This window comes from Taeniopygia guttata, chromosome 3, assembly GCF_048771995.1.
Source record: "Taeniopygia guttata chromosome 3, bTaeGut7.mat, whole genome shotgun sequence".
In the NCBI taxonomy this organism is placed as follows: Eukaryota; Metazoa; Chordata; class Aves; order Passeriformes; family Estrildidae; genus Taeniopygia; species Taeniopygia guttata.
This window is the reverse complement of record NC_133027.1, coordinates 65466266-65494008: the sequence shown is the minus strand read 5'-3', so window position 1 is coordinate 65494008 and position 27743 is coordinate 65466266. Positions and strand designations below refer to the sequence as shown.

At 39.3% G+C, this 27743-nt stretch overlaps 1 protein-coding gene across 2 annotated transcripts; it reads left to right on the top strand.

Annotated features, from left to right (window-relative positions):
- The first annotated feature begins 51 nt into the window (after nucleotides 1-51).
- On the top strand, nucleotides 52-25749 carry LOC101234090 (uncharacterized). Of its 2 annotated transcripts, XM_004176372.5 has the most exons (14): nucleotides 54-815; nucleotides 3939-4058; nucleotides 4993-5112; nucleotides 6198-6317; nucleotides 10691-10813; nucleotides 11794-11876; nucleotides 13096-13221; nucleotides 14051-14096; nucleotides 15230-15363; nucleotides 19702-19830; nucleotides 21455-21569; nucleotides 22448-22582; nucleotides 23778-23903; nucleotides 24757-25749. In XM_004176372.5, exons 1-14 carry the CDS (start codon nucleotides 590-592, stop codon nucleotides 24876-24878), a joined length of 1725 nt encoding a protein of 574 aa, XP_004176420.4. In that variant the 5' UTR covers nucleotides 54-589; the 3' UTR covers nucleotides 24879-25749. The 2 variants fall into 2 exon arrangements, with proteins under 2 accessions (XP_030125431.4, XP_004176420.4); XM_030269571.4 differs by having other exon boundaries at nucleotides 52-815; nucleotides 23778-25749.
- The last annotated feature ends 1994 nt before the right edge of the window (nucleotides 25750-27743 follow it).

Here is a 27743-nt window from a genome sequence, read left to right as displayed (position 1 = left end):
TTTGCAAAGTCTCAGGTGGCCGAGTTGTGAGTTGTTTGTCCAACAGCTCCTTTGTTCTGATCTGTGCTTCTGCAAAAACTGGAAAAACCTGTTCACTTGCTCTTTTTTTTTTTTTTCATCTTCCTCCAATTGGTAGCTGCAGCTTGTCAACATGCAGACAAGGTGGTGCCTACCTTTCATGTGGAAAGCTGCCTTACAAAAACAGGTTGTATTTTCCCTTATCCCAGAGTTTTTCTAGACTCATACAGGCTTTGGTGGATCCTCCATGACCTAAACTCCATTTGTTCTCTATGAAATGTGTTTAGGTAATTATCTTATTTCTCTTGAAGTGAAAGGAAGGTGTGTCTCCAGTGCACTCATTGTAAATAATAATTTATGAACTTTAGGAGATTTGCCTTGTGAAATGTATTTTTTTGGACATAGAAGTCTGTCTGCCTTACAGCAACTGCGCATGGTGTGGTGTTAATATCTGTAAGACAGAGCAAACAGTGAGGAGGAAAGCTAGTGCAAAAAGCAGAAAAATTGAGAAGAAGCTTTTGTTTCCATCTCCTTCCTTTTTTTCTTGCTTTGTGCTGCTGTTGGAACAAGAATGGGTCAGCTATGTGGACGATGCATGCAGCTCCTCCGGGACTTCATAGGCTTTGTTCAGAGGATGTCCTCTGACTTGGTGCAAGGCATCAAGGAATGCTTAATTCTGATAAGCAAATGTTCCTGCTTAAAACAAAACAGCTCTAAAAACGGACAGCTGTACAAGCCCATCCTACAGCCTCATGAGAGAGTGACAGCACAGGAGTTTCTGCAGCATATTGAAACAGGTAAGAAGACTTGTATTTTTCTAAAGGATTGTGAAAGAGCAAGGGGATTAATTTTGTTGATTGAAAGCAAATCGCTAGCTGATCTGCTGTGATATGGCATTGAGCAGCTCAGTGATGATGAGGAAATGCCAGAGCTACAGAGCATTTTCTTTGTGTACAGGACACCAAGTTGGATCTAGGTAGAAGTGGTGAATCACTTTCTTGCTCTGTTGCTACTGTTAATATATAACCCATGTAATGTGTTTCATAAAAGTGTGTCCTTCTAGAAATTAAAGTTACTTTTTTGAAGTTAGTCAAAAGGAACTGACAAAATTGAACATAGGCTTTGATAAGACCGGATGACATGTGAGTGCTGAGCTGTGAGTGGGCAGATCACAGTGTGATGTGCACAGTTGTGCACCTCTGTGTTGGTTGAACACTGAGACTTAGCTAGAAATGTCTGGGCTATACATGGAGAAGATCAACGTCACCCTGAAACAAGCTGCATTGAGCTCTCAGGATTCCAAGCAACTGTGCTTTTGTGCAAATATTTTAGACATCAGGCTTAATCTCATTCATGGGATTCTCCTTGAATCAAAGTAGATCCATAACTCTTCATCTATCTCCTTTGCTTTACAGGTTATCTGCCTAATTCCCATCTATTTCTTTTTGATATCCTCTTTGTCCTGTCCTAGAATACAATATCAATAGAAAAACTTGGTTTTTTATTTCACTTCTGCAGTTGTCTTGAATGAGTGTATTTTGTCAGTTGTCCAATCTAAAAATAGTCCTTATCTCAAGATAAAGGGGTCATTGCTTGTTTGGTTTTGCTTTCTCTCACAACTAATTTGGTATACTTTGTGTTTAACAGCTTTGGGTTAAAGCTACTACACAAAATTGCATAGTCCCCTACTTTCATTTGTGTGAAGGGTATGGAACTACTATTCATTTACTTGTCTTTTTGATAACATGAAACAATCTTGTAAGGGGAACCAGGAGAGACACTTTTCCTTGATGTGACATGGTTAATGCTGTTTGAAATGATCTGTCATTTCAATGATCTGTTGAAATGGAACAGATTTGGAATAATTGCTTGACTATTGTTGTTGGGAACATGTGTGGATTAGCCTCAGTTGGTATTAGCTGGTTAGTTCTGTGCTGCTGGTAAGGTTCACTGTTTGTTGCACCTTTGGCACTGGTTTAAATCTTGTCATTCATATCCAGAATGGAGACAGATCTTTCAGCTTTTTACACAGTGGAGGTCTTCCAGGGCTGGACCTTCTCTTCCAAAGTCTAGCACGCTCCTGACTCTATAGGAGACTGTCTTGGCAGTATGCCCACACAGCTGATGGATGAGATGTAATGAAGGGGATGCCAGAATGGCCCCTTTTAGCAGCCACTGGTGCTCCCTGAAAAGACTAAGTGTGTGTTTTCTTGAGAGATCCTTTCCTCTCTAAGATCAGTCTTCAGAAGTCTGGTCTGTCTTGGATCCATGGGAGCTGGGGTACAGCAGCAGGAAGCCTAGAGCTTCTTTGGCAGCAGTACACAGATGACAATGAGGGTTTTCAGGGAGGTCCCACTGCCCATGACAGGATACATACAGCACCCAGGAAGCAGAACCAAGGTTCTGGTTCTCTGGATGGCCAAATTTTAATGCCTAGACAAATGGGGGCAAGGAAGCCTCACAAAGAGAACCAAGACCCATCCCTCTTACATTAACACTCACCTGTGTATTTATTCCAAGAGGGAGCAAGCCTATCCTCAAAAAAATATAATTAAAAAATATAATAAATATGAACAAAATAAAATATAAACAAAATATAATAAGCAAAAAGACAGTGTTTGGACAATTTGGGTGCAAGGATAGACTTCATGGTTGATCATCACACTCATCTGTTAGCCAGGGCAGCAAATTTTGATATTTTAAGCAGGTGAAAATTTTGACAACAAAACCACATTCAGAAGAATCATATAGACTCAGGTTCAGATAGTGAAAGGAACAGAATAAAACCACATGAAGAGATTTTTTTGTTTGGTTGGTGTGGTTTTTTTGTTTTGTTTTGTTTTTTTTTTTTGGTCTAAAACCTTGCACACACAGGCAAGTCCTTCCCTTTGTGTATACTACTAATTATTTTTTAAAATGATCTTTATATGAAGCAGTTCTGTGAAGCTACCTAATCCTGAGGATAGGAGTTTGACATGTCAGCAGCTTCTAATGGCTTGAGATATTGTCTGTGTTTTGCAGCTAGGCATGAAAACTCATGCCCCTCGCATCCCTCACATTTCTTTGTCCCATGGGAGGTAAAGTAGCTAGGTATTTTTCACAGAGATATCTCAATCATTATTGCATAGCTTTAATCTATTGCCTGAAAATATATTTTATAATTGTGTGCTCCACCAGTTGATCAATCATACATTACCTTTTTAACTCTGTTCATTCATTCAATGTCCCTTTCCTTTTCCTCTCTGCTGCTCCATTCCACATATTATATTATACAGTGACTTACAGAAGTCATGCATGACTGCTATTGCTTGATGACTGTTGTTAAACATCTGGTTTATTCATAGGGGAGCTATCATACTCGAGAACAGGTAGGCTCATGCTAGAAATTTAAGCCTGAGGCAAGCCTGTTTGCAGTCCACGTTGCTGTTCCTTTAAATCCTGTATTTCAATACCCAGGACAGGAAGCACAGTGAACTTCAGATGTGGTTAATTAGAAATAGATACCCTTTCTTTACTTATAAATATATATAGAAATACAAAATATATTAGAAATATATACTCTTACTTAACTAAGAACACCATGTTCAGTGTTTTAACAAAGATTCAGAAAAAAATAAAGATTTTTTGTGGCGCACAAGAACACCTGCATTTATATAGATAGCATAAAAGTGTCTAAAGGTTATAATTTATCTTGTTTCCAGTCCTAGCTTTGTGAGCTTTACAAGAGGCATTGCCAAGGACAGGTTATACCCAGTTCATCTATTGCTTCTGCTCATGGAAACATGAATAAAGATAGATGGGCTTTATGGAGTTGTTGCAGTACAAAAATTCTTATGTGTTTGATTTGCTTTAAATTTTCTTTTTGTAAACTAACCCTTTACAGATGTAATTGAGCCCATGCTGTCATTTTTCATCTTTAGATTTTGAAATGTGTCCACTGGGAAAGGACCCTTTGGAAGCCTTGAGGACCTTATCCTTTTCAGAAAACCCAGGTTTACAGCAGTCGGCTGCCCTCTATTACTTGCATATGAGCCAGCACAGTAAGTTATCTCAGTAAGCATTAGAAAATGTTCATGTAATCATAAATAAAAATATTATTTCAAACTGTGAAACTCCTTTTGATTCATTAAACAAATTGGCTTTTTTCTTTGCCTTCATGCCATGTTTTTGCCAAGGAAGATAGAAAACTGTCATTGTCATGTAGGCAGAGTCAGTTCTGGGTTTTGCTGTAAGAAGATATCTCTTATGATCGTAAAAGACTTATGAAATTGTTATACTTATGTGAAACTCGGCAGAACCCAAAGTATTTAAAGTTAGTGTATACTGAATCTCCTGAAAGCATCACAGTCAAAATATGGTGAAAGGAAATGGACATAGTGATCAGTTAATGTTATAAATTATATACAAAAGAGGACAAAGCTTCAGAAGATAGATTGTAGTAGAAATTTATGAAGGACACCTTCTTCTTTGTTCCAAATATTCTGTGGGAGCACTTGGCTCTTGAGGTAGCTTGTTAGTAGTTAGGAGCCAGCCTAGATATCCTAAAATAAAATATCAGCAAGAGTTTGAATTCTATAAAAAGGTAAAAATACTAGCAATAAGCAGGTTGCAATTTATTTATTTGTTTATTTTCATTTTACTTCAAAGAGATTATTCTGTCACTTATAATACCCATGTATTATCTGCTGGATAAAAAGTGCTGGTAGCCACAACGCAAGGAGCTGCTGTGAGGCAGAATGACTTGTTTGGTAGCAAGGCACACTGCTTCCCTTCCCATGATGTTTTTGAAGTAGCTGAGTAGTCAAAACCTCTTCAGGAAACTTGTCCTGTTTGCTAGTAGCAGTGGAATTTTAAAGAAGGTGAATACCATTCATCCTGTATCCAGCCCTGAGGGAGCACCTCATGCTTAAGTCCATCAAAGGAAAAATGTGACTGTGATGAACAATGGGACAATATTTCCACTCACTCTTGCAGTGAGCATCCCCCTGCCTGTGGAGCATCTGGAACCCTTCTACGCCTTACTACGTTCTGCTGACTTGGAGGTGCAGCAGATGTCTTCCTTGTCCCTTGTCAACTTCCTGCTGGAAGGAAATAGTGAGTAATTAATGACACATCTCCCTTCAGGTGAAGAAGTGTCTGTTCAGCCACTCAGACAGAAGGGGGGCACTTCTACACAAATATAGATTCCTTTTTTTGTGTTCCTGATAGGACAAGTGTGAATCTGATTCTGACTGCAAGATACGTAGCTTCTGGTAGCACCAAGATAGATCAGATCTCTCCAGCTAGATTATATAAAATGTGACATGAGTTCTTGGATCTGTGTGCAAAGGCTGATAAGTTATTTCCAGGCCAGTGTGAGAATTCTAGTCTCATTCTTAGATCTACAGACATTTTTCCTTTCAAACAATGGATACAGCTAATAGAAATAAACTCTGTGTATGAGACAGTGCTAATTTTCTGGTTATTTATGAACTGGACCTTAGTCTTACATTGCTTGCAGAGAAAAAAAAAAAAAAGTTTAAATGCTTAGTATAATTCACTTGCTTCTGTAATTAAAGGGGAAAACAGACTTGAGATAGAATCTGGGAGATGCAGAGGAATAACTTCCTAATAAAGTTTATGTCGATGGACAGGGCATGAACATGCCACACCTCATCAACAAAGTCCTTGTTGCATCTACTACTGCACTCCTGGGCACCCAGGCCACAAGAATTCCATCCTGCAGTCCCATAATAACAAAAGACAGGGTCAGTCTTCAGTGAAGCTGACTTTCTTCTTATTTTCTTTTTTTAAGAATTTTGCTGCAAATAATATCATGTCACTATTTACAAAGAAAAAAAAATATTTAAGGGTAGACCTCAGAACGAAAAGAAAGGGTGGGGGAGTTGCTGAGTAAGCTGTGAGCCTATTGGAAAGCTCTTGCCAAAATTAATCTGATTTGGGACCTTCTGGCCTAACAGCTCCAAACATCTATTACACTTTTTCATGCATCAGAAGGAGAATTAAGCAAACCCAGCTAGGGAATGTGAGTGGCTTTCTGGCTGTTTCTATCTTAGGTCTATTTTGTATAATCATAGTGTAGACTTCCAAAGCAGTCAATGAATGATGTATTCTTTCCACAAAATCACAAACTGCTTACTTTTTTATATTTGTCCATTTTTTCTTGAATTTTTGAATAGTTGACAAAGAATTAGTTGTCCAAATGGGTTTACTTGAGCCAATTTTGGATCTGCTTGAATCAGAGGATCCCACTGTCCAGTGTAATTCCTGTGCCTGCATAATGACTTTGGCAGTTTCGGGTGAGTGTTCTCTTTGCCTTTATCTTCTGCTGTGAATTCATTCAACTCTTCCATCATATTTTAAGATGAAACAACATATTTGCAATTGGTTTAAGAGTCATAAGATATAACAACAAGTTTTATTATTCCCACATTATAAATTCAACCTCCTGACATTCCAGTTATTTCTCTCAGTGTTTCTGACCTTTGTGCTCTTATGATTACAAGTATTTTTCTGATTTTCATCCTAAATGTATTCATGACTAGCTTATCTTAATTAATGTCTACATTGGCTTTTGCTTCAGGAGTTCTGTCTCTCTGATGCCTGTGCTGATGAGGCTCCTTCATTTTACTAGACTGAGAAAGCCAAGGTCTTTTAAGACTCCTCTTGTAAGTGAGACTCTCCATTAATCTTCAGAGTCCTTCCGGGTGTAAATAATATGTTCCAGGAATGGAACATAGGATTTGCATGTGCAGTATCATGATACCACAGGCCTCAGGCATTGTTACAGTGCCAAGATATAGATAAATGCTGCAGGAATTCCATTTTGGATTCATCTCTTCTGAAAGAGAAGTCACCAGAAATGTGCAGTACTTCAGCTGGGGTCTCACCTGTGCCATTTATTGTGGCACATACAGAAATATGTTTTGTGGTACATGTCATGGTAACACTTGCAGGTTTGGTGATTGTGCCATGATGATGCTGTCATCCTACAGCTGACAATTACTTAGTCTTGCTCCTCCTCTGCTGCTATTTCCAGGAGATACCAAGTAATCAAAGCTCTATATCACAAATGCTTCCAAGTGCACATCCCTGCATTTTGTACAGGTTTCATTCTGTTTCCATTGTTTCAGTATTCTAACTTGTCTGTTCTTTGTAAGGTATTCTGGTCTTCCACTGCATTGACAATTCTACACTCACATCTTTGTTTAAAGTCTCTGGTTCAAATCAAATACAGCCTAGCCCTCATGGAATTCCATTTGTAGCCTCTTCCCAGGTGGTCATTTCCATTCAGCAAAACTTGCTGCCAGTTTGCTTTCAGTCAGTTTTTTATCCATCATGTACGACTTGCATTTGCCACCATCTTCTGCTTAACTATGAATATTTCATATAATGATATAAATATATTCCTGGTATCCAGACAGGTAAGTTCAGCCACAGTTACCAAAAGAAAGGTTGTCATATTAGTCTGTCTTACTCTACTTTGTGCAAACTCGTAGTTCTCCAGTACAAATTGTGTATGAGTCTGTAGAAAAGCCATGTTTTCACATTTGTTTCCCTTCCTGTAGCCAGCTTCATTCTCCAGCATGGGAAGGTGCAGTCCGATGTCCCAGAAGGCTGAGGGAAGCATGATGAAAGTGTTAATTTCTTATTTATGTTGCAAAGGAGGAGTGGATAAGCAGGATCCAACCACATGAAAGTGCTGATTTGCATTTTATCCCACCTCTTTGTTTAATTTTCAGGTTTTTAAACACTTTCCCATAGGAGCTTATTTTTAAGCATTGTATATTATTGTCGGGTTAAGAATTCTACATACTACATTACTTTGTGTGGAATGCAAATTGCCTCATTTAAATGTCTTAATTAGGCATGGCATCACTAAACTTTTAGGTACTTGGCTCTAGAAGGACTTTCTTTGTGGAGGGTCAGTGGAGCTAAGCCCCTAAAAATTACAGAGAGATATCCCTTCATCTGTTTTAAACAGTCCACAGAGAAAGTGATTTGTTCGGGCACGTAAGGATATTACTTCGTCTTGAAGACACTCTTATCCTTCTAGATATCTAGCCTGGAATATAGGGAACCCTCAGCTACTGCAGATCCAGGCTACCTTCATTCCCTGTGGTCTTCTAATGCCTTTGCACACTCCCTTAAGCGCCAGTGTCCTTCTGAGCACAAGTACTCCAAGTGAAACACTCAAGGAGCTTTCAGAGCTGTACATAAAGGTAGGCAGTCTTGCATAGGCTGGGTTGCTGCCTGGTATTGTATCAGTGTTGAGGATCTCTGTCCCAGTTTAACTAGAGTTTAAATGGGCTGGATCCATTTATTTGTTTTCCAGACTATATTTAGATACCACAGCAATGAGACTAAAGCAAGAGAGAATTCTCTGGGGTTTATTTTAATTTTAACTCACAGAATCTGGTATTTTTAAATGTCTGCTTGAGAAAAGTATCCTGTTCAGTCATATCCTTCAAGAACACCATTTATGCAAAAAAAGATAAATATTGAAGCACAACCAAATTAGGAAGATCCTTAGATGGCTTTAAGGTGACTAAAATTCTGCATCTAAGAATGGTCTTAATTCTGCTGCAACAAGCATGCAAGACTATGTACAGAGCGAAACTGTTTAGCAGTGTTACTGCAGGTCATGTGTAAACTGGGTTGTCTCCCTGCTGCAATAGGGAGCTGAAAATAAGAAGAACAAACTAACCCGTTAAGATGAAAAATATTTGAAGGTTGGTTTTTTTCCAGTACCAGCATTTGTCCACACAGCAAAAGGACACATGCATAGTTGCAATTATCTACAGCTTTTCAGTCAGTGAGTGAAAGTAATCAGTTCTGAAATAAGAACTCAGAGTACTTCAGAACAGAACTAAATGTTCATATGTTGGGGATTTAGGTGGGCCTGAACATCTGTTTTAAGCTAAAACAAGGAGGATGCACTGAGTGTAAAGCACATTTAAAGTTGTTCTGATGGGAATGTTTAAGCACACAAGTGTCAGAGAGTGAAAAGAAAGAAGTTATAAATTAGTGAGTTATTCAAACACAGCTTAAGTAGATGTTGTTGGTTTCCCCACTTTAGAGTAGCATCTTGAACACATGGCTTCCTTCTCCAAGCATTCCAAGGGGAGTCAGTGGTTGCAGTGGTATCAGTGGAGGGACTGCATTTTTTAAGATAAGCAGGTGGTCCAGGAGAGAAACATGATCTAGCCTGCCACATCTCTTAGAGAGATGGCAATGCAGTTACACGTCTTGGTGAGACAGATTTCCCCATCCAGTCTGTCATCATAAACTGGCAAAACAAGTGTTCAGGCACAATATCTGATAGAAGAAAGAATTTGTCCAAGTTTTGTCCAAATGTACATAATCCCTTTTCTCAAATGAGAGGTTCTTTTCCACATTCACAAACATTCATGGAGTATATTGTGTACAATAATAAGGGAACCACTGATATCTAAATTCTTTCCTAATCTTTTTACTTCTCTTTTTTATTCACCTGAGTAGTCTGCATCACACTAGTCGGAGCCATACAAAAGACTTTCTGCTTCTACTGAGGGAAACAAAAGAATGGTATGTAGGCAGATTAGATTAGTGAAGGGCTTGTCTATGAAAGGGACCATAATGTTTCACCAGACTAATAGCTTCCCACATGGAAAAGATATTTTAAATAGATTACTCTTCCCAGAACAATTATTTTTCTCTTTTTTTTTTCAGAAAAAAAGTTATTTACTTGAGTATACACTCATAGGAAGACAGAAAATTACTTGCCTTGGAATATTAAACTGATACTCTGAACTAGAATAAATATCCTGGCTAATCTGTGTATGTCAGTTCCCTACTATATAGACTTTAGGTATAAAACTAGCAGCTTTGTTCTCATAACCCTCCAAATTAGTTACCATCTGAAGACTTGATCTCATCCAAATACCTTTAGGTTTTTTTGCTGTGTCTGCTTCATGTTTCTCTCAGCAAACTTTGACAAACTGGCCATTGTTTAAACTGTATTTATATTGTTAATTTTACAGAATTAAGTATTATAGGGGTTTTTTTTTACCAGTTTTTCATCCAAGAGTCCTAAGAGATTGTGCAGACCTTTTTTTGAGTTCTCCTTGTACTCCAGAATGTTGAATACAACTGTACAATTTAATACATTGCCATGCAAGGAATCACCACCACTTCAAAAAAGCATCATATTTTCAAATTCCAATTGTTAAATCAAATTCTGTCTTTAGAAACCTCTGCACTGTTTTTAGATGTCAAGTGAGTAATACAGGGACCTTCCAAGAAAGAAATTGGCCCTGAATATACCCTACTAAATTAATTAAACCTTACCTGCAGTTAATGATGTAGTTTTTGGTTATCACACTGTGAATTGGTTGATCAGACATACCACGGATATGAAGAAAGTATGACACTCTGTTAACTTGTTTAAAGGGTCTTAAGGATATTTTAAATATCCTAGTCACAAACCAAAAGCATTGAACCTGCTGTGATTTATGGCTAATACAGTCATGAGTTGGTTTCCTTCCTGTTAAGCTCTCAGAATTTTTAAGAGCATGCAGAGAAATCAGAGAAGGAAACACCAAGGGATAGTCCTGCTGCTTGTCCTGCTTGTGGCTCACAGTAAGATAGCAGTAAATATTTCTTTCTTTCTTGCTCTGATTCTTTTCTCCAGAGTCCAACCGAGAGGCTATTGGTGCTGCTAGAGGAGTTACACCCCTACTGTCTCTTGCCAGTTCATATGATCCAAGAGTCCAACAAAATGCAGTTGGTGCTATTCTGAACCTCACACAATCAGGTACTTTTGGACTAACAGTTAATTGAAATTGCCAAAAGAAAACTCACTGATAGAAAAATAAACCTAAAGGTTAAGGCAAGAATAAAAGCATATCTGAACAACAAGTTATTTCCTCTGCCTATGGCATTCATGTTGGTACCACAGGTTGAAAAGCTTGATTTTCAAATCCTAGGGGTTAGTGTATGAATATTTAAACAATCAGTCGAAGAAATAGAAAAAAAAATAGCCATTTGTTAAAGAAATAATTTGGCCTAAAAAATTAGCAGGACATTTGGTGTACTTTAAAGCAATCTTAGGAGCTGATCCAACAAAGCCGAGCTTTAGAAGCTTTTTGCTTGTTCTGACTAACTCAACGCTGGAATATCCTAAGTATAATTATCACAGGTCAGACATTAAAGACTCCTGGAATATCTGCCAACAACTTTAGCAGAAGCAGTACTTGGTCCTTTGCAATTATATGTAGACTACCATAATTAACTCTGAAACAAACCAGCATTAAATTTCACCTACCAAGATGATACCATTATTCCACAGAGCTAAACGATAAAGTCATGAGTAACATCTCTGAACTCTGTGTTGTGAAAGGAAACAGTTAGCAAGAACTTATACAGTTGGCTATTGCACTTCTCGTATTATTCAGAATATTTAAAATAATTTGTTTTTAAAACACAGAAATCAAAGTGAAGATCATATCTGAGGCTTTTCAGTTTCTCCAGCAATTCAGATTCTCAGAGCAGTTTTTAGCATAAAACCATCAAAAGCTTAATCAGACAGCCTGGTAGTCTTTTTACTAAACTATCTGCATACTGCTGCATTACACAAGTTCCAAATTATATATTCTCCAATCACACTGACTGGTATATATTTGGACAACATCAGCACTCTTTAGAACCCAAGAACTGTGCACATTTTTGAAAGATGCCTCCAGATGAGAGGGAGGGAAGGGGGAAGACACTTTTACTTTTTCTTTTTAATGGCAGAGAAAATCCAACAAGTCCTATGCAAGGAAGGAGCCCTACCAGTTCTTGCCTTGCTTCTGGAATCTCCTGACTCAGAAGTCCAGGTATGACTAAAATAGGTCAGATTTTAAAACAGGAACATCATGACTGTAAGGAGCACACAAACCTCAGTATGCAGAAATGAAAAGGGGGAAGAGGAGGGACGGTTTCTCTAGTGAAGTGGAGAAACATGGGAGAGCATCTTGGTGAAACTCAGCTTAGTCACATAATATATATTAAAAGACCCAATTTGTCTCACTGCACAGGAGAAAGTTCATGATGCAAAACTTCTCCTGCCAGCACACATTAATGCATGCACAGGGTTGTTACATGGCTACCTTCTTGTGTTTTTCAGATCATCAGACACGATGCAGATAGGTCTCTTCCTCTGGGTTTTGGTTTTTTTGTTTGGGTTTGGTTGCTTTTTTTTTTTTTTTTTTTTTTTGCATCCTAGCCTTGATCATCCACTCTAAGCAATGTTACTAAGTATTCTGAGAAGATAATTTGAAAATATCTTTTTCTTGTTGTTGCAAATATCTGTAAAGCATTCTATTTTATGCCTATCACAGACACCTGTTTGTGATTCTGCACACTCAGCAGAGAGCTCATCTTAGTGCAAAAGTATGCTGATAAATAAACTAGGAATCAGAGTTGTATACCTTACACTGCCAGTTTGTTTGTTCAGTCCTTTGAGTAGCACAGAACTTTTGCCCCATCAGTTTAATTATCACTAGTCAGATTTTTTAGATATCTGAAGGGATGGACCCTCTGGAATTGCTTTCTGCAAACTATTTCAGCATTTTTAGATTTCTCTGAGATTCATCTTAAAATTTCCATCTCTGTAGCTCAACCTGTTTCTTCTAATTATACCTCCCTAGTAATAGATACTTTTATATGTGTAATCCTCCCTAGCGTTACTGGTTAGATCCTTTGGAAATGATCTCTTGGCATGCTAGGGCAATAGCTACATCCAGCTTGAGTAAATCAATGTAAGCATATAATACAGTAGATGCAGATGACTTAACTTAGATGCCAGCAGCAATGTCCTTGCAGCAGCAGAGCACATTCCCAAACAGCCAGGGTCCTAAAGAATGTACAACACGCCGCAGCAGGATTGCTGTAGCAGCTACAGCATGTTGTGTCAACCCTGTAACACCTTAATATGAAAAAGCATTTTATTTCCATTGGTTTGAAATCTGAGCATTTCTCCAATTTATTTTTATTCTCTTCAGTGTGTCACCACTCTGACCTCTCTCTCTACATATTTTTCTTGGTTCTTTGCAGTATTACAGCTGCGCTGCCCTGAGCAACGTGGCAGCCAATGTTCAGCACCACAAAGCCTTGCTGAGACCCAGTGACAGATTCCTGCTGAGGACACTGATCTCTCTCCTATCCTCTTCTGTGGACAAGGTAAAGCTGTAGCTTTCTCTTTGTGAAAAGACTTAAGCATCCATGTAGAGCTATAGACTTGGGCTTCCAGTTTCAGCCTCACATCATTCTGTTCATCTACTGTACAGGTGCCTACACAGCATCTTTCCTAGGAGAAAAGACACCTATAATAGAAAATACATAGATTCTACAAGGTAAATGTAGGAAGAAAGCAGAGGGAAATTATTAAAGTTGTTCTACAGCCCTGGACACTTCCTTTACACTAGGATAGCCTGTATGCTATTAACTTGAAACATCATGTGAGAAGTGCCCTGCCCAGGCTCTGTCTTTGATCATTGTGTCTGTGACAGAAGTTGTCTGACACATCCGGTGTGCTACTTTTTTTTTTCTTTTTGGTATCTGGAACTTTTACTGTATGGCTTTGAGGATGACATCTCAAAAATTTTGCTTTGTTGGAAGCCACATTAAAGAAACTTCAAGAAACCACAGTTCCTTGTGGAACTTGAAATTCTGTGTAGAGGGGAGGTAAAAAAAAAGCAAAGCAAATGGGACAATTTCTTTCCCTTTATTTTCTTATAATTTATCAGATGTTCTAAAATAAAAACAACATCTGAACACCATTCTTCTTCAACAATAGAATGACTGATACTAGGAGATTGAAAAAAAATTCATCAAAATGTTGAAAAAAAAAAAGCGTGCCAAAATTTATTCTTGAAGATAATGTAAGAGCTTGCTAGTGTTGTCTTGTTTATTTTGTGTGCAATAGGCAAGAACATGCATTACTGAAACTGCTCTTTTTCTTCTTCTCTCTGATTTTTAAATTTTTTGTTTTCCTCTTTGGTACAAGCAGGTTTCAAGCCAGGCATGTGTTTGCCTAAGAAACTTGGCTACCAGTGGTAAGCAATGTCTTGGAGACAAAGAAACCACACTATTTCTATCTCTCTTTTCCTTTCAGAGTAAGCACAGTGGGCTGGGAACCTTTCCTATCAAAAGCAGAAACATTTTCTACATTTTAACTGGATGTTAAGGGAAGAGGAAGGCGCAGTGTATATCCTAACTAAATTTGTTTTAGAGCTCCCAGGTAGCAAGAAGAGTATCTGGAGAAAGTGAGAAAGGCAGCAGAGGTGTGCTTATGCACAGAGCCTTAGTGAGTTGCTAAGCTTTCCTTCTTTCCATGTTTCCTAAGCATTAAACCCAATTAGGACAGAATGTCTCCTGGAATTGCTTCTTGAGTGGGCACCTGTCTTCTCCAAGGCATGATTCTGTCTATCATTAAATGTAATTTTCTCCCATGCATTTGTCATCCTCCTAAAAAACCCTATTAAATGTCCAAGGTTCATTTCTATGACATATTCAGGAGATAGTGGCAGAGGACTAGCACACTCAGTGCTAAAGTCCCAGACTCCAGGGTAGAGATATTAATCTCAAAAATTTAGGGGTACTTAAATTTCAAGCAGTCACAATTATAGAGGAGCTGAGAGTGAAGGAAGTGCTGTGCCACTCCTTGACAGGTTTGAAACACCTGGTCTGCTTGACCTTTTAGATCTGCCTGTGCATGTGCTGGCTGCTCTGGTATTGCCTTTTAGTGCAGGTTGCAGGGGCAAGTGGGGTTTTACAACTCAGTGAGATGGCTGAGTTCTCTCCTGGCTAACCATATTTCTGTGAGATAGGTGCTGCTTGGGAGGTCTTTCTGTTTGTGCAGCAGAAGCTGCCAACTTCTTACCTGGCCTTATGCCAGCAATGGACTCAGAAAATTCCACTCAATCTGTTTTGTTTTTTTTTTTGAGGTTCAGAGACAGACTGAGGGTGTCCAAGCCTACATTCTGCCATCAAGCTTGTATTAAGCCCTCAGCAAAAGGAAGCAGAACAAATGATTTATTTTTATAACCAAACATCTGGCATTGCCCCATCACACAGAGATGGAGAGGTCCCCTCTAATTTGAGGCAATAGTCAACTGTTTGAGTCAGAGCCTGAATTACTCCTGCAGTGCTCTGAACCCCCCTGACCTCCTTTTTTTTCCCACACCAGTGGACATCCAGGCTGAGATGGTTGCTGAGAACGTCCTGCCCAAGCTGTGCTCTCTCCTGGCCTCTGGAAGTGAGGATGTGCGTCGTGCCTCCATTGCTCTGCTCTGGATACTCTCCCAGCACCCGCCCAACCAGGTATGGGAGGCCATTTCCCAAAAACAAAGGGGAAAGGCTAGTTCTGGCCACCACCTGGGGTAACACTCTTATGGCAAAACAGCCTATGAAATGCAATTTGAGAATGACAGAGACTCTGGGAGACTTCCCAACCCTTCTCTCTCCTACCCAAAATAACAAGGCTTCGTTTACTGCATCTGCACTGTCATTAGCTACCTGACGAGCCATCTTTGTGCTGAGTGGGACCCAGAGGAGAGATCAGTGAGAGAGCAGAGGGGGACATGGGTGTCAGAGTCGTTGGATATGCCTTGCACTCCCTGCAACTCCCTCTAGTCCCCTCAGTCCCCAGACCATAGGTCTCCAGACGGGTGTACAAGGGGGAGGGCATACACAGCACCATCAGAGACTGCCACCATGAGGGCAACCAAGGAAGTTATTTCTTGGCTACAGAGCTTCTACACACACTGAAAAGCAGAAAAACTGATTTAGAACACATATTTAAAGTGCATAAGTAAAGAACAAAGGGAAAATATACATTACTCCCTATATGAACAGTGTTATTCAAAAGTGCATTTGTAGAATATTGATATATTTTGAATTAGGATCAAAACAAAAAGGGGGACTAACAGAATTTGAAATGTTGTCTATCTTTAGTTAACGCATTGGGACTTTCACCAGGACTATGCATCCTAATGTCCCAAGTTACAGAATGATTCTTTTGCCCATGTTCAAGGTAAATGCCACCATTAGTAGTGCAACACTAGCAAACATATGAAGAAGTCTGACTACAATTAAATTACGGCAAGTATTGACAAATGACTCTTGTTTTTAAATAAACTTTTCTTTACAGTAATTAAAGACATCCTTAAGAACATAGATGTGAAAGGTTTTGGTAAGTGTTTTAGGCCAACAACAGCATTTGAAGGTAGTCAGGGGTTGGGTACCTACAGAAAAAATATGTGAGAACTTTTCCTGCCACATTGCTTCAAACAGTGACAGGGTCTGAATAGCTTCAGGTGGCCTTAGGTGCTTCTTGTGCCTGATATGCACTCAGCCTGATTGGAAATTTACTCTGGATTTGGATAGCTTGGTGTGTTACAGTTCAGTTGTCTGTATGCAAACCAAAATTGCACCTCCCCTACCTCTGGGACGTGAATGGAAAAATTGGTGAGCTCAATGCCTGGGAAGCAGCAACTAGATCACACAGCTATTCAAGGCACAGTGGCTGCATGAGCATCAAACATCCTCACTGCTCGTCAAACTGCCTCATACAATCAAAACACAATTTGCTCTCAACAAGCTTACAGTTGAAATGCATTAAATTAGTTGAAGGCCATTTGCACAGTAGATGTTATTCAGTATGAGACATTATGCTGGAACATGGTCCTCACTCAGTTTTGCTTTTCTTGTCTCCAAACACAGTTTACATTTTTTGTTCTCCCAGCAAAGAGTACCCACAAATCCTTTTCTCCCTGGTCCTGAAGCTTGTCTTTACCAGCGTTTCAAATCCCTGGCCACAAAGAGACCTGGTCAGCATCAGTGGGAGCAAAGGCACTATGAACTCAGCCTTGGTACACCAGTGGTGAAACAGCCCATCCTTCATGAAGGAAAAAGCATCAGTAGCAGGAGGCTGGAAAGCAAGGCATCTCACTTTATTCTCCAGTGAGAAGTATCTACATCTCTGAATTTGTTTTAGTGAGCAAACACGGCTGTCCCTGACTACTGAATGTTGCTGCTTTGTGCAAGCGAGCCCTGGGCACTCTGAGAAGAGGCTGACCTCTTTGTATTCATATCCTGCCTCCCCATCTCCATGCCTTTTCTGGCCTGTTTTACAAGTCTTTTCAATGTTTCTTCCTCTAACTCAGGCTGAATTCTCCATGACTGAAAAAGGGACTTCTCCATGGGAACAACTGTTGGAAAACAAACCACTGAACAAAGCTAACCTTTACAACCAAGTCAAGTGATGCTTGAATTATTACAAATACTACCCAGGATACAAAGGGGCAGAATCCGTCTGCCCTTTCGTTACCATGAAGCAAACCCCCAGGAATGCTTCACAGGAGCTCCTTGCCGTGCTTCAGCCTCCTTTTTGCAATCCCCTGGTCAGGCTGTTGACAGGGATTCGCGACAAGGGCTGGAAAACTTCCCTCTTGCAGAGGGCATTGTATTCAGTTTTTCCAAGGACAGTCCAACCCTGAAACACTAAAGAATCAGGCTTTGTGAGAAAACAGTCTTTTAAATCAAATTCCCTTGAGCAAAAGATCTGGAAGTCAGGGTCTGTCTATTCCAGATGATGTCACTGACTCTCGACTCCAGGTGCAAAATAACTTTGCCTTACCATGTTGCTAACTGGTAAATGGGATAATATTTACCTTGTCAAGAAATCCCTGTGTAAGGAGTATGAGTGCAGCATTGCAACTGTAAGCACACTTGCTGCTGGAATGTTTTTTCCTTGCCTTTAGGTTTTGGTTTTTTTTAATATTCTAGTCTTGGGAGAAGTTAGATCAATATCCATCTGAATAACTCAATCTATTTTTACTCACAGTTTTCTCGTGATTCTCTTGCACTGTGCAAAATTCAGCCAGAAAACAAAATGTGGATCTCAGCCATATTCCAGCCAAAAAAAGAAGTTCAGCAAAATTCAAGTACTGTCACTTGCTAATGTAGGTCCTAAATAAACAAAATTTCTTGGCAGGGAAGTAATGAGATATTAGAAAGTTTCTTTATAATCCATAGAAAATTTTGTCCTCTCAGGCTGTAGCAAATCAAAAATGAGTATGATATTTGAAGAGATTACATAGAAAGGAGGATATTTGGCCCCAAAAGCACAGAAGACAGTCATCAGTGGTGATTGTATTGGATTATGTAAAACTATATTATTTCTTCCTTTAAACAAAATGAAAAATAAGACTAAGGAAAATTTACCGTCATGTCTGCATGTAGGATTCTATAAATGCCCTGTGATTAGGCATAGAACTGCCCTTTCCACTTACTTGCCTATTTTATTTTTGGATTGCTGGTTGTGACAGTGCTTAAAATGAGCTAAGTGAAAATGTCATCTGGTATTAAAAGAAAATAAGATACACTTTTGCAATTTAACCTAAGCAAAAGAAAGAATAAAGTTAAACTAACTTTTAAAGACATCTGCCTTTCAACATAGCTTTAGTGATCCTGATATTTCACAGTTTTCAGAATTATGTGATTTTTTTTTGCAGCTGTGTATAGGACCAATGATTTGCTTTGTATTGAACTCCCTTGCTAATGCATCTCAGTTTCCAAATAGTACAAATCATACAGTTCATTGTGAACAAACAGAAGAACTGCATTAAAAACTCCTAAATTCCTAAGGGAAGGCGACTGAAAGAGAAAACACTCCCAAGAGGAAATATTTTGCTTTTAACTGTAGACCTAAAATAAACTCTGTTGAAGTCAGTTTTCTCTTACACACAGCAGTGCCCCCTTAATCCATATTGTTATTGTGGGAACTACCTGTTCAGTAATCCAGACTCCAATCTGATACTACAGGACAAGAACAATGGCTTCAAACTGAAAGAAAGTAGGTTTAGATTTGATATTAGGAAAAAAATTAATTACTGTGGGGGTGGTGAGGCACTGGAACACATTGCCCAGAGAATTTGTGGATGCCCGATCCATGGAGGTGTTTAAGGCCAGGTTGGATGGGGATCTTAGCAACCTGGCCTAGTGGAAGGTGTTCCTGCCCATGGCAGGGGGTTTGGAACTAGATGATCTTTAAGGTCTCTTCCAACCCAGGCCATTCTGTGATTCGATTAATTTAATGGTAATTGGAGGAAGACTACATTCACAGAGAAATACCTAGCAAAGTACCTCTAAAATATCATCAGACAGCAGAGAAATGTGTGTAAAGAAGATGTTGTTCAGGACATGTTCACTGAAGAGGTGCCTGATCACAAACTGATGTAAACATACAACTCATTATTGCAGCCAGGTAAATTGCTGGGGTACTCAAGCACACACTGCTGCTGCTACTTCACCATGTAGTTCTGCCTTTCACAGCGACTCTGACAACCTCTCCTTCCAGTCAGGATCACACATCCTTCCTCTGACTAGCAATGGCCCTGGTGAGGCATTTGATGGAAACAACCATAAACTACACAACCTTGAAGACTCCAGCCTTCCATAGCAAGTGCTCAATAGTCAGTGCTCAATAGTCAGACCATACTTGAGAGAAGCAGCACTGGACCCAGCCACATCCTTAGTTTAAATAAGCAAACTGATGCTCTTCTTGCAGAGCTAAGTTCAATTTCTCCATAGCTGACTGCAAAGCTGTGTTGTGTTGTCCATATTGGATGTAACTGAGATACTGGTTGCTCTTCTCAGGACACTCTGGCATGTGCTGAGCTACTGCAGAGCCTGGGGATGTTACTGGCAGCACATAAAACAGACCCTGTGATTGTTGGACATACTGCTTGCATCATCAAAAACCTGAACCTTTCCAAAAACAGGCAGGTAGGTATACAATGTTTGTCACTGAACTATACCCTGTGAGGTTGCCATTGTGTTTATGTCAAATCAGCATTAAAAAGAATAATTAATTCTGTGGGTAATTAAACTTATGCCAACTTGCTATATATTTTACACAAACTTGCATTTATGAATAAAAGGATCATAAATTAAAGGCAGTTTCATTCATATTTTCCCAATACAATACAAAAAAGCTAATTAAAATAAGAAATATCTAATTTTTGCTATGAGTGATGTGGTTACCTAATTTAACTGCATCATAGGTATAAAAAGTTCTTCTAGCAAGGACATTTCATACTGGTTAAAGGAATCATTCAGGAAAATCTGAGGTCTGTTATGAACTCAATCTTTATTTCCTGGCTCTCATGCTTCAGCTGCTGTTTGTTGTGAAACAGAGCCCCAGCTATTGATGTACATTTTACCTCTTTTTCAAGATACTAGCTATACTAAAATGCTAAAAGATCCCTCTTGCTGACTTCGAAATCCATATGCATGGATGTACTACCTTTCTCCTTGCCTTTTAGAGTACCTTGATCAAACAGTACCACCAGTAGTAATTAATTTGAGGGGAAAAAAACCCACCAAATCCTCATTTTTGCTTTGTCTCACTTCCTAGTACACACTTTTCAAGACTCAGTTCTTTTTTTTTCTCTTTGTTCATGATCCAATTACTGCTAGTTCCAGAGATTTAAATCAGCCAGAAGGAAAATTATGGTTTTTTTCACTAATATAAGAATTATATAAATTTCTAATAGCTGTGACATCGAGTTTTGCAGGAAACTAGATTCCCTTCAACTCAAGGCCCACAGTAGGAATAAAAATAGACCATCCGTTCAAAGTTTGACAAATATTTCTTTTTGAAATACTAAAATTCTGTGACTTTATCCTGTTATCAGCTGGGAGCTGCTTCACCTTCATAAAGCTTCATAATAGTGAGAGCATCAAGCTCTCACTGCATAAGTGAATACACAGACATGAGTGGGAGTGCCAGGTTTCCAGGGCTGATGCTAAGGAACGCCTCCTAAAACACATTAGTCCTTGGCACAAGAGGAAAAAGGCAGTCCTATTTTTATGCCAGCAGGACAGAAACAGAGTGTGAAAAGCAGTAGTTTCGTATTCTCCTTGAACCTCTAAGCAGCAAGTTAAAAAACCGCAGCATAAAACGAGAATCAAAAAAAGAGCCTCCCTTTTGTAGATAGACACCTGTCTATCACCTCTATCAAGAGGTCACTTGGGGAGCCATGAGTAGCTTCCATTGTTAGGGTGTCCCAGAGAGCTGATGACTTCATGATGCAACTTCAGTAGTAACCAGTCCAGCTGACTCATTCAGAACTCATTGCTTGATCTCATTTTTTGCTTTTAGTCCAGGTCAGGACAGGCTAAGTCTCCTATCTGTTTTCAACTCGGTCTATAAAAGATGTATCTCAGCACAGGTGATCTCTGAACAATCCACGGTGTTTTCACCTGGTTGTGGCAGATCTGGGAGGAGACATTTCTATTATTGATGGTTTCACCTCAGTACTTCTAAGTCCTGAGGAGTACTTCTGAAGCCCCCAGACACACTAAACCATAATGGAAGTGCTAAACATGAATCTCTCTCTTGTGGCAGAGAATCACTGAGAGCTGCTGTGTCGAAGGTCTCCTCCAGACCATGCTTTTGACTGACACTCAGGAAGACTCCCTTCGTTATGTGACATCCTGCCTTGCTGAGCTAGCAAAGCAAGGTATGGCAGCAACCCTCCAAGAATGACTGAATCAGAGACGTGCACGTGTCCTTTATTAATTCTAAAAGGAGCTGGAGCACAGCTGGACACAGAGCCAAGTCTTTCCTTTTAAATTCATCATTTAGTTGTAAGTTTCAAGAACAAAATCCAGTTCACTGTCAGGATACATGAATACATGTCAGGATACATTGTCTGCACTTTTGTTCAACTGTTTAAAGTTTTTTACTCTAAATTTTTTTTTTCCGCTGAACTTTACTGCTGTACATGGCCTGTCTACTTCTATTTGTAACATTTCCCAGTTTCCCAGGCTGAAATAATTTTATCCTTGCAGAAACTATTAGACTAAAATATCAAGTAGGTCTATATCTTGACATTTTTTGCACATGGGATTTTATCAGAGATACCAAATTGGCACTCATGAAAGGTACAGCACTCTTTAAAGCAGAAAGGATGAGTGTACCAACATGCCCCAGCATTGGATCTGTCTGTCAAACAAGTAATCTCTTTTATCTGGTGTAATGGCCATGCAGGTGGCTACACATTTAATTTTGCAAGCAGAGCACAGTAGCTGCTGGACAGACTGAGCCCAATAGTCTAAGAGTGGATCTTGCACATAAAATTATTCATTTTTGCAGAACAAAAAGCCAACAAAATATAAACCAAATCCATGGCCTTACCTTACTGAGAGCATAACCTCAAAATAGGACCCTTTTTTTGCAACCTAAACATATTTATTAACCAAGTTCAGCACTTACTTTGCTTCTCCAATTGCATAAAGGATTCCCTATTTCAGCAGTTTCTGGCAGACCTCTCACCTTCATTTCTTTGACACTGGAGTTCCTATTTAGAGACTACTCTCTTACCTTTCTGCGTTTCAGAAGGAGCCATGTTACACATGGTCCAGTGGATGGATGAACCTTTGACAAAGTGCTTGGTAAGACTGGCTGGCCAACTCGAACATCCTGAGCCATCTTTTCATGCTGCCTCCATCATCCAGCACATGATCAGTCACGGTAACTCACACAGGATTAACTATGCTTTGAAGGAGACTTATGGCTGTCTGGAGTGGAATTAGCCTTTTTCCAAAGGACTGTCAGGCACTGAACAACTTTAAATATTCCTCTATCATGCCCTCATTTGGTCTCTACCAATTTTTTTAGAGTACAAATGCCTATAGTCACCCTTGAAATAAAACAGTCCTTGAGTGCATGAGAAACTCCAGGGATGAAAGTGGACCATAGATCTAATTTACATGTTTTTTGCCTTCTTCAAGAACTGCTATTCTGCAGGGCTGGTCCATAGCCAATTCTGAGGTCCTTGCAAACAACTTCAGTAGGAAGGTGGGAGACCATTAAGATACTCCTCACCATGGGAGAGATGATAACATGTTTCAGGCAAGGGTCACTTCAGACAAGGTTACATCTTTCTGTTTGACCTTTCTCAGTATGTAAAATGTGATGGCATCCCCCACAGACAGCAGAGGCTGTGTTCCAAAATTTTAGATTAACTCTGCTCCCTGACCAGCAAGAGGAAAAACTATTACTGAACCAAATCCTGATGATATAGTTCTAGACTAAATTAGCAGGAGCAGTGAAGTAAAGTGGGTTTTAAGAATGTAGCCAAAATTTTTCAAGTTTCAATGAGAGAGAAAAAAAGAGAATTACTTTTACCTGTAGAAAAGTTTTATGCTTAATATACTTGTCTCATGCAGCTGAGAGCCTTTAAGACTTGCAAGAAAAGGTGTTCAGATGATACTTGACACATTCTCTAGAAAGGTATGGTTAGATTTTAGACATAGAAAAACCGAAATCTGTGGTGAGTCCCCAGTAAGGGAAAATGCAAATATATTATTTCCAGCATAGAGGATTTGCAACAGAGCAGACTCTCTCAGGTAGTGAGCAGCATCCAACAGTATAACCATCTCATGGATAGTCTCACCTACCTGGCCAACCAGTCTGTAAATCAGAAGGCGCCTTGCACAAGGAACAGATTCCCAGCACAGCAGCCCACTCATCTTTTTACCTCAAGTATCAGCAATATTATCAGAAGCTGTAGTACAGCGAAGTCCCTTGCCAGTCTTTGCAATAATGTTGGTTTTAGCTGAAGATGGATGAGTCATTATTGATCTTATAAATGTTGTTACAAAAATCAGTTTTCAACGTGTTTAAAGGCTCGTACTGATCTCCAGTGGTTCTCCCATTTATGCAGAAAGAATGATGCTTTTGTGGAAGCATCACATTGGGGAGATTCAAGCCTACCTCAAGAATTTTCTTACCCACCAAGAGGTCCGTTTTCAGCAGCTGGGCATCTCCACACTCTGCAAACTACGAGCAGGTATGTCCTTCCTGCCAAGGCTGCCTGCACCCGTCAGCAGCAAACAGGCACTGCTTAGTAACAGATCACAGAATCATTGGGGTTGGAAAAGACCTCCAAGACGAGTCCAAGCACTGACAGTGCAAACTTCTCTGGGGACAAGCTCTGCTCACTTAAGAAAAGAGAATAATCTCAAGAATAGCTGTTACGGGTTTTTTAAGTAGCTCTTTAAGAGTATCTCCTAATAAAGGCAGGAGGATTTTGTTTGTTTCCTTTAAAATTAAAGTTCAGAACAGCAGGGAAACAGGACTTCAGGAACAGATGCTTTTATCCTATGTAAGAATTTTTGGCACTAGATCCAACTTAAAAGTTTTGCAAATGTGATATTAGTTTATTTTGATAAAGCAAGCAATTAAGGAAATTGCATGATTAGCTGATATTAAAGCTGGGAAGTCTCACATCTTCATACTTAAAAGTCCATGACTTAATATTATGCTAATAATATTATTGTCTTTGGATAAATGTTGAGTACTTATGAGGGTTATAATGTGGTAATAACTGTATATAGCACATATCTTTAAATATGTAGAGCCAGAGCCAAAACCCTGCTGTATCTAGATAGGCCGCTGCTGCATAAGGCTGAATTTGGCAATTGAGATTTATACATCTGTATCAGGAGAATTTATCAGCAATCTTGAATGGCTGTAGGGATGAAAACTGAATTAGTATTGGTTTTGTGTCATATTTTTCTGCCTTACCTGTAATGAGAACCACCAACCAACTGTACCTAACCTGAAAAATAAGTTTTCTATACATCTGCATTAGAACATAGGAAAAACTAGCAGGTTGCCTAACATCTATTATTCCTCTTCAGATCCAGACTTTTCATTAGCATTCAGAAAAGGCCAAATGGCCAAACTCCTTGAGCAAGTTCGTCAACAAACAGAAGAAACTCAAGAGCTTCTTAGGGCAGCTATGTGCCATGAAGACAGTTAATATTTAAGCTAAATGGCTGATGAAAACTTACCAGATCCAAGGGCCTGAACTTTCAGAGGAAACAACTCTTTTCCTTGGTTCCTGTAATTTTCCTGCTACTTGCAGTTTCGTCATACAAGAGAGATGTCCTGATAACAAGAACTGGAGCAGGTCAAAACACAATTCCTTGCACCCTTTTGCTGTCTGCTTAAGTGTGTTGAGGACATGGCTACATGTTGAAAAACACCCGCTACGCTTGGTTAAGTTTCCATGGTTTGTTTTTGGTTTCCTCACCCCCCCCCCCCCGCCCCCCTTCAGAGAAACCAGCACTGTATTAATGAGGCTTTATTCATGCAACAGGCTGATTCCACTGATGAGGCATCTCTTACATATGCAGGTCTGCATTAATCTTTATTCTGTTTCTGTTCCATGTCCTGTATTTCAGAGCACATGCCAAGGACTTTAGAAAATAATTTAATCAACCCATACTATAAAGGTAGAAAACTACAAACAACTTACTACAGAAAGTAACTGCTGAGGGACAATTCTCAAAGTGCAAGAAATTTGTAAGAAACAAGAATGGGTGAAGCCTTACAGCTGATCCTTGTCCACACTATAGCCACTACTCTCCAGCAGAAGAGCAAAGGTACATTAAGGCAAGGAAATGTTGCACAGACCAAGTACAGAACGCAGCAGGAACCATGAATTATTTGCATGAGATGTGTTTAAGTATAGAACTGTGTTCTGCAAATGTTAAAATTATTTCCAAAGCTACTTGCAACAAGGGCTGAGTGAAAATATTTGGTACAATTAGGAATTTTTCTTATATTTCGATATTGAGACTTCATTTTAAATGGAGTTAAAGAACAATAAAAAGGTATTCGTGTTTAAATTCAACTTATTTTCTTACATATATACTTCCCATGGGCAGGCAGATGTTCAGCCATCTCCAGGAAAACTGGGTTCCATCATATGTAATGGTCACTTGGGAAGAGACACACTGTAACTTCCCCCTTCAAACATCCCCCTTTTCCTCTTCCTTCCCCCAGCTTTATATACCCAGTATGACAATGTGAGGTATGGAACATCTCTATGGTCAACTGGGGTCACCTGTCCCAGCTGTCCCCTCCCAACTTCTTATGCAACCCCAGGCAGGTGGGGTGGTGTGAGAGGCAGACTCTGTGCAAGTGGTGATAAGCAGTAACTAAAACATCCCTGTGTTACCAACCTTGTCTTCAGCACAAACCCAAACATGGCCCCCTCTGAGCTACTGTGAAGAAAATTAAGTCTACCCCAGCCAAAAGCAGCACACTGTCTTCTGAGGTGCTTTTGACCGTCTCATAATTCTTATGTGCACGTACACTTTAGAGCTGATACTGGTTACAAACGTTGAATAAAAGTGAGATTAAAAAAATAGTTTAAGAATGTTATTCTGTCAGTCAAGAGCTCAGTGTTCCATTTTTATGTGGCTTAAATCTCTGAGCGTAATTTTGGTGCTTGAGGGAGGCATTTTTGATAATGATTTCTTTTAATATCTGCAAGTTCTTTCCAATGGTACTGTTTGGGGAAAAACAGAAGAAAACAATGCTCCTCCCCTCAAAAAAAACAAAAACACAAAGCAAAAACAAACAAAGAAACAAACCAAAAAGTAAAACCAACCAAAACCACATTCAGTGCAGTAAAAAGACCTATGAAAGTGCAGGGTAGACAGAAACTCTGGATAAAGCAATATGGCATTTTCAATATTCATCTGTGACAGGAATCCAATTTTGAAATCTCATGTGATAAACCATGTGCTCAGCTTTGGGCAGGTGGACTTTCTTAAATAGAGGACTGGCTGAATGACACATCTGGGAACAAAAACATCTCAAACTGCAAACCAACTCCATGGGTGATTTTAGATCAGTTTCCAAAAAGAAGCAGTGCAATATTAAGTAATGATATTAGAATGTGTCCTGTATCTGTATTCTTAGGTATTTAATCTCAAACATTATTTCAAGGTCTTAGCAAAAAAGCAAATAACAAAAGATTCTTCATCAGGAATGAGGAGATAAAAGACATGAAGCAAACAGAGCTAATGGTGAGCAATGCAGCAGTTGTGATGTACTGAAATAACTCACAGAGCATCATCCCTGTGAGCACTGATGTGCTCTGGAGACAGGAGCACGGAGCTGAGCCTTCCCAGAGCACACAGCTTTCTGCTGGGGAAGGCTGTTGCTCCCGCCCAACCCTCAGAACAACTGTCTGCACCTGCTACTTCTACCTCACAGAGTACTTCCACCTTGCCCCTCGTGGTACAAACAACACAACCAGCTGCAAACAGCAGGCAGAGGAGCTGGTCTTCTTCCCATACCATATTTTATTGTCAGGAACAACACTCAACAGAAGAGAAACTGTTTTCCTTGCTTTAAAAGAGGTTTAACCAAAAGATTGAAGAATTCAGTATTAAATCCTTTTTTAAAATTTCATGCACCTATTTCTACTCTCAATTCCCTTGGTTTTATTTTGTATGTCAGGCCCCTGAAATGGGAAATTCTTGCTCTCATTTGAAGCAAATCTGGAAAGACTAATGACCAACTGTTTTTAATCCAGTCCTACTAAAAAAAAACCAAAATCAAAGCAAAAAAAAAAAAAAAAAAAAAGTAAATGTGAAAAATAAAGCCAGCCCATTTTTCCACAAAGAGTGAAGCAAGTGTGCTGAAGTCTCACAAAAAACAGACTAGCATAATTTATAACCAATCCTAAATAGCTCAAGATCAGCACAATTTAAACCTGATCCTAAATAAATCCTAAGACTTAAAACTGAAGCTAAATGTAACTGCCTATTTTATTGCTCTCTTTCTTGTTGCAAGTGACTCCATACTGATTTTTAGCAAAGAAATAAGA

Coding starts and splice junctions, on each gene's coding strand:
- LOC101234090 (XM_030269571.4), top strand. CDS start 590: ATGGGTCAGCTATGTGGACGATGCATGCAGCTCCTCCGGGACTTCATA. Junction 6,318..10,690: donor AATGACTTTGGCAGTTTCGG/GTGAGTGTTCTC, acceptor TCTTTTCTCCAG/AGTCCAACCGAGAGGCTATT. Junction 19,831..21,454: donor ACCTTTCCAAAAACAGGCAG/GTAGGTATACAA, acceptor CTCTTGTGGCAG/AGAATCACTGAGAGCTGCTG.